Source organism: Apaloderma vittatum, unplaced genomic scaffold (assembly GCF_000703405.1).
Source record: "Apaloderma vittatum isolate BGI_N311 unplaced genomic scaffold, ASM70340v1 scaffold13283, whole genome shotgun sequence".
Classification (NCBI taxonomy): Eukaryota; Metazoa; Chordata; class Aves; order Trogoniformes; family Trogonidae; genus Apaloderma; species Apaloderma vittatum.
This window is the reverse complement of record NW_009709916.1, coordinates 46,542-53,795: the sequence shown is the minus strand read 5'-3', so window position 1 is coordinate 53,795 and position 7,254 is coordinate 46,542. Positions and strand designations below refer to the sequence as shown.

Below are 7,254 nucleotides of genomic sequence, written 5' to 3'. Positions count from 1 at the left end.
GGTTGTTTCCTCCTTTAGGCTTTTCTGGGGTTGGTTGATTGGTTGGGTTTTGTTTGATTTTTTTTTTTTTTTTTCCCCATGCAGAAGCAAAATTCCTCCAAATGGTATCAAAAGGGCAAAGCCCAAAGCCTGTCTTAGGTCAACTTTGCTCTGTGGGTCCCTCTGGAAGCGTAAGGCAAAGCCTTCCCCGCGCAGAGCCAGACCACTGAATATTTAATACTCTTTGTTAGTGCGTTCTCATTACATTTCAATCTGGATGCAAAAAAAAAAAAAAGAAGAATCATTGTGACTTAGAAATAAGCACATCTTGGAGTACCTGCTGAGAGTCTCACTGAGTGTGAGATTTTCAGTGTTACATCAGGGACTTGAAAAGTCAACAAAATTATGCTGTTAATAGATTTTGTATTCTTTGGGCATGGGCACACTTTCCAAAATTTTGTTCTTGAGCTTTTAATGATTATAAATTTTTGCTGCTTTAGAAACCAAGGGTGATCCTGTCTGTGCCCAGCAGAACGTAGCGACTGCATGTACAAACAAGCAAGCATAAAATTTTTGACAAAGGATGGGAATTAAAACACAGGTGTTCCAGGAACCAACCAAAGTGTTAGAATATTTTAAAATATTACAGGAAAGGAAGCAAAATTCCCATTTTCCTACAGCTGAGGCCAGCTGCCCTGGCAGGAACTGCCTCTTTCTGAGGCTGTTGGTGTTTTCCCATTAACTGGAATCTCCGTCTCTCAGCAGCAGAGGCACGGTGGTTTTTTCTCGGTTTATTTTCAGGGCAGTGAACTTGATGCTGGAAGCCATTTGAGCAGTAGATTCCAGCTGCAAAATAACTTATCTGATTTAAAGATTTATTTTTTTTTAATAACAAATACATTAATGGCACATCTTATTTTCATTAAATTCATGTCTTCTTAGAGGCAGTCGGGTCACAAGCACCGGGGGTGTATCTGCTCCCTCTCCTGAGCTCTCTTTTGGCCATGAGCAAGTAGAGGAGGGAGCTAGCAACTGTCTGGGTAGTGTGGGGTCAGAAAAGAAATATCCTTTAAATACTCTTTGATAGAAATAACAAAGGTGGAAAAGTTAGTTGTCTGTTCTGGGAAACGTCACCTCTCTAGTTCAATTTGATTCTTGGTGCGCGCTCAGGGACGGTGGCTTCTGCTGGAGGTCACAGCGGTGGGATGGAGAATTTCCCATTCTCTTCTTCAGATGCTTAAACAAGAGCATAAAAATTCCAGTTCAGACATGCTGGGTGAGGGGGTTGTCCCTGATAGCCATTCCCAGTTCAACCACCAGGGATGCAGATCAGCATCTGCTCATCGCGGATGCAAATCGAGGAGGCGTATCACTTGCAGAGGACCTTCAGAGTTCTGAACCTTCCTGCTGTTGTCCCCCTTTGTCCTTGTGATGTCCTCGTTGTGGTTAGATTGAGCCGTAGGTTGCTTGTGTTTGTAAGCGACGGTAAAATGCATCTGTGCTGACAGAGTCTTAAAAAAGGACAGATGTTCTCAATACGCACGGCTTGCGAGTCAGGGCTCCTCGGCTCTGACAATAATCAGAAACGTCATAGAACAGATTCCTTTTATCCTCTTCCTCCTCGGTGTTGTTTTGTAGTAAAACGTGGGTAAACTTAATCATAAAATGCACGGACCATGAGGGTGTGAGGTACAGATTGAGGTCTTATTCCAGCACAAGTTATGTTCAGTTCATACCGAAAGCTTATATTTTGTTATGACATTAAACTCCATCCTCAGAGTTCATCTGTATTCCAACCCCCTTTGCAGAGACTGCTTTTTATGAGCACGAAGAACGGGAAAGCATAAATATTTATTCCTTAAAGGTTATGATTGCCTTAAATCATTCAAGCTTACTTGGTGAGCATCAGATATAATTAAAGTAAGCAGCTGAACTCAATCTGCATGTATGAAAGTATATATATATATATATGTATGTATGTGCCTATATATATACACTTGACTCCAGTATGAATGGAAACTGTAAGCTAATTGCTTCCACCACATCAAAAGATACACTGATAATTTTATTGTTCCTGGGTGCAATAATAAATCAACATAAAGAAACAGTTGAAGTTATATACTGGAAAGTCCCGTTTTGACCTGCAGCGTATGCTGAGGTAACAAACCAAGCAGAGCTCGTCTCGAGCAGTGCTTGTCTACCTATAGGGAGATGATTAAGCACGTTATGAAAATAATTCCATTGTTGTTTGTAGCGAATTGCTCGTGTGCCGAAATTCATGTGCAGACCTCGCTGTGAGCTTGGTGTCCCTATAACCCCCTCTCAGAAGAGACCAGATGATGAAATACAGTTTTAATCTGTCTCTGATGACTCTCTGGAAGCAATAGGATGAACGTGTTCTTTTTGCCATCATTAAAATTAATTTGAAAAGCCAAAGAAAACTGAACAGCTCTTGCTCTGTAGAGTATTATTCATGGAATTGTGTAGTAATGTAAATGCAAGTCAGAGGTGGAAATCCCAGCTCAAGAAATGGTCTCTGAGGATACAAAAACCAGAATTTTGGGCTGTTCACGTGCGGGTTCCTGCTGGGCATCTCTCTAAAACTGATGGGGCTGCTGTGGGTCCACAGGATCAGAGGCACCTTAGACTTTACTGTTGGCATCGGTGGTTCCTTTGTTTCTTTATATCCAGAGCTCATCAAAGTTAGTAGTTTTGCCAGGGGCTTTGACAAAAGCAGAAAAAAGAAACTGTCGTTGCCTGAGGTCCGAGCTGGAAAATGGTTCAGTGTCTTGTCAGAGATGGGCAGGTTCCAAGTGCCTCCAGTTCCCTTCTTGTGCTCTAGGTAGCACAGCAAACATCGCACTGACCTATTCCTCTTCCCTAAACGCTTTATCATGCTTTCTTCAAAGCAAGTATGGATTAAATTTATCGTGGTGCCTTGCAGGGTAATTTCTTTATCGTGCTACTGATCGTGTCTTGCAGAAATTTCTCTTACCCTGACTTAATGGGGAAAGAAAAGAAAAAAGAAGAGAAATAATAAAATGTTTCCTTTCCTGATGTTTTTCCTGCAGCTGCTTGTAATTCATCTTTGCTGTGCTCTGCACACCTTGAGTGCGCGCTCCCTCCAGCCCCTCGAGATCTCTCTCGCGTTGAGGTGCCCAAAACTGGACTCTTGAGATCTCTCTCGTGTTGAGGTGCCCAAAACTGGACAAGGTCCAGTTTTGGGCACCTCAACACGAGAGAGATCTCAAGGGGCTGGAGCGAATGCTGGGGAATAAATCTTGTGAAGAGCAACTGAAGGAGCTGAGGCTGTTGGGTTTGAAGCAGAGGAGGCTGAGAGGAGCCCTCCTCACTCTCTGCAGCTGCCTGACAGGACATTGTGGAGAGGTTGGGGCTGGTCTCTTCTCACAGATAATTGACAATAGAAGAAGCGGGAATGGCTTCAAATTGCAACAGGGGAGGCTTAGTCTGGATATTAGGAGAAATTTTTTCACAGAAGAGTAGCCAGACCTTGGCACAGGCTGCCCAGGGAGGGGATTGAGTCCCCATCCCTGGAGGGCTTTAAAGGTTGTTTAGATGTGGGGCTGGGGGAGATGGATAAGGGGTGAGCTCTGTAGAGTAGTTGGACTCAATCCCAAGTGGCTTTTCCAACCTGAATGATTCTGTGATTTAATATTAAATGTTCTTCTTGCATTCTTGAGATTTTCTCAGAATCCTTAGATTTTCGAGACTTAGGAGGAGAGGGGAGATGTGCTGGCATGCAGTGGCTGCAGGGCTGTTGGTTCTTGCTGTGCTTACACGTAAATGTTCCTGGGGAAAAGGTGTTTATTTGCAAAATACTCATCTAAAGTGCCTTTGCAGTTGTCTCAAGGCCTGATCCCACTGATTTAATATCTCCATTTCTGTTGTTGTAAAAAAATATTATGAAAAAAAAATTGGAATACTTGAGGTTTGACCTCAGTTTTGGCAATAGCCACCAATTCTCAAGGATTGGTTAGCCTGGTTTAATTAGCATGATTCTAGCAGCAGACTTGGATTACTAATTTATCGTGAATAACGTGTATGAGCAATTTAGTGATTTTTTGTTTTGAGAATTGTCTGAGCAGACTGTGATTCCCTTGGATAAAGCTGCTGCTTTAAATTATTGACAGTTTCCCATGGATGGAGTGGGACGCAAAGAGTTTGTGATAAGGAACAGTAGAAACTGGAGCTGTGTTATTTAGTCAGAAATAAGAAGACTGATCTTGCTGTAATTTTTCCTGAAAGCATTAATATAGCCTTGCAAATTTTTGGTTAGAGGGTCATATTTTTATTAATTTAAAATATCCACTCATGCTTGTTTGAGAGTCAATGGATGTCACGGCCAGTCGAAAAAAACTAAACCCCAAACGTGTTGTTTTAACTGTCAGCTGGGTACAGGGAGAAGAGTTTAAAAGGACGTTAAAAGAGTGTTCTGTGAAATGCAGCTGGGAAAAAGAAAAGAGTTTTTTAAGGGTGTTCTCATTGACTGGGAAAAAACATGTTTCCTTATGGTTCGAATGCAGGTTCTGCCTCCCGAATGGATGCTCACGTGGGTCCTTTGATGCCAACGCACGTCACCCGCGTCACCGCTGTGGCGGCGCCGGCGGTGACCTTCATGGCAACCAATTTGATGGATCAGGCGTTAACAGGTGTGTATACGTTTCTATATACTGATTATATCGCTGAAGCATGTGTTGTCTATTTGCACAGTTCCAGCCAAGCTGCACGTTCCGTGGAGAGTGGGATCCTTAAAAAAAATTGTCTTGAATTTTCCGACGTTCTCTTTAGCTGATTCCAAGTGTATCAGAGTGTTTTGCCTCCTGTTTATTTAGTCTGGCAACTGGCATAATTGCACTTCATGATACAGAAGGCAAGTTTCTGAAATGTCCTTGTGCTTTCTGTGTCCCGTGCTGGTGGTATTCGCCAGCACTACAGCGATAATGTGGTTAGCTTTTGGATAGCTGCTCCATGAAGCCTCGTTGGCTGAAGCCTCCAGGGATGCTTCGTGCTGTGCTGTGATAAAACTGGTTTATTCACTGTCACGTAAATGTGTGTGTGTTGCCGTGAGAGGAGAGGCAGTGCCGTTCCCGAAGGCTGGAGACAGTCTTGTGGCTTTGTTTAGATTCACGTACACGCGTTGTGAATCACGACCAGATTTTGATAGGAAATAGGGAACGTCTTCACAGAATCACAGAATGTCGGGGGTTGGAAGGGACCTCAAAAGATCATCTAGTCCAACCCCCTGCCAGAGCAGGATCCCCTACAGTAGGTCACACAGGAATGTGTCCAGGTGGGTTGGAAAGTCTCCAGAGCAGGAGACTCCACACCCTCTCTGGGCAGCCTGGGCCAGGGCTCTGTCACCTGCACAGGAAAAAAGTTTTTCCTAATGTTTCTGTGGAACCTCCTGTGCTCCAGCTTGTACCCGTTGCCCCTTGTCCTGTCACTGGACATCCCTGAGCAGAGCCTGGCTCCGTCCTCCTGACACTCCCCCTTGACGTATTTATAACCATGACTGAGGTCACCCCTCAGGCTCCTCTTCTCCAGCTGCAGAGCCCCAGCTCCTTCAGCCTTTCCTCCCCAGGGAGATGTTCCATCCCTCCCTCATCCCTGGGGCTGCGCTGGGCTCTCTCCAGCAGTTCCCTGTCTTGCCTAATAATGGGAAATCCCTCTTGCGATGCTGTTGCTGTAAGCCAGGAGCTCTGTTGATGGAGGTGAGATGCTGAGATGGGGATAGACAGGTTGTTCTCCAGCCTGACTGGGTTGCCCGCAGCCGTGAAGGGGGCACCAGCCAGCCCCTGCCAGCTCCACGGGCCCTCAGGGCACCTCCCTGTGGGAAAACCTGGCATTTCTTGTGAATTACAAGGTATTGCTTCAGGCATCCCTTGTCTGAGCCTTCATACCGAGGGATTACACGGTTGTAGAGGTGTTGAGGAGTTAGAAATGAATTTCCTTATGCTGCATTTGGTCACGTTACAGAGTTTTGATGTCTCCTTGTCCAGCTAAGCTGTTTGCTCCATGGATACCTCACGGCTCTGCCCATGGCTAAGATGCAGGTTCATAAAAGACTTTGTGGCCAGCTGTGCTAGGCAAATCCAGAGGCTCCCTCTGAAGCAGGTCATGCTGCTCCCTACCTGTTTCTTGTAGAGTCATCTGACTGGACTTACCTTGCTGAGCATTCCAGCTCTGGCTGGAAATTGCTGAAAATTTTATCACACAGACACCTTAAAACTGAAGGAAAGCTCATACCCATCTCTTGATGTAGGTCAGTTTAAAGGTTCTTGCCTGGTTTGGTTTTTTTTTTGGTAAACACCTGCTTTATTTGTCATCTATAAAGTTATTGTGCTGGAAGGCCTGCGAACTCCTTAAAGTCACCAGGGGTTGTACTACCCTGCGTCCTTGTCAGAAGCGAGTGAGAGGGAGGAAATGCTAAAACTGTCCAAAGAACACAGGGACAGAAAGATGGAGATTTGTGCAAGGGTTGTGCAGATCCACAGCTTGTTGAGAACTGAAGTTGTGGTTTCTAATATATTTCATATCAAATATATTTCATAGTCTTCTTGAAAACACAAACGCTCCTGAGTTTATCCCTTCAGCTGAATAAGGATCTAACTGTATAAAGCCTCTTGATGACTAGAGGACTTTTGATGACGAGTCCAATGTGACCGTTTGGTCAGCAGGTTCCCTAAATCAGGTGTCTGCACTGTTGGGAGGCCGTCACTTTGGAAGAGAAATTAAGTTTTTATATGCATACAAGTGATGTAAATAAGATGAACATCGTATTTTTGTTTCCAGCTTTCTCTTGAAACTACAAAACACCTTGTTCTTCCTCCTTCTCAGATCTTTGATTTGCTGCCAATTACATTTAAGAGAAAAATAATCATTTCACTCCAGGATGGTATGGGTTTTCTGTTTTTGAGGAGATCACACTCTGCGTTGCTGCAAACGCGTTCTCTTGTGGAAAAACAATCAAAAGTGAGAAGCATAATTAAGAGCAAATTACAGGAGTAAAGGTTTTTTCACACGTCAGCCTCGAAGTGCTACAGAAGAGCACTTAGGAAGCTGTTGGAGACCCTGGGGACCCAACCAAGTCCCGTCAGTCACCTATCCCCACACCAGTGGAGAGATGGTTTACGAAGATACCAGCCTCCAAGTTGTTGGAGTTTGGTTTTTTGGGAGAGTTATTTTTTTGTGGTGTTTTTGTGGGTTTTTTTAAAGCTCTGGACCTTGAAAAATGTATCTAGGGAGTGTCTCCAG

At 44.2% G+C, this 7,254-nt stretch overlaps 1 protein-coding gene across 1 annotated transcript in view; it reads left to right on the top strand.

Moving 5' to 3' along the window:
* Nucleotides 1-4,523: 4,523 nt before the first annotated feature.
* Nucleotides 4,524-7,254, top strand: part of TCERG1L (transcription elongation regulator 1-like) — a gene marked incomplete at its 5' end in the record, with an annotated part of 32,651 nt that continues 29,920 nt past the window's right edge. Inside the window, one exon of the mRNA XM_009867115.1 lies at nt 4,524-4,649. Within this exon, the coding sequence (XP_009865417.1) occupies nt 4,524-4,649 (126 nt within the window). The remainder of the gene's footprint in view (nt 4,650-7,254) is intronic.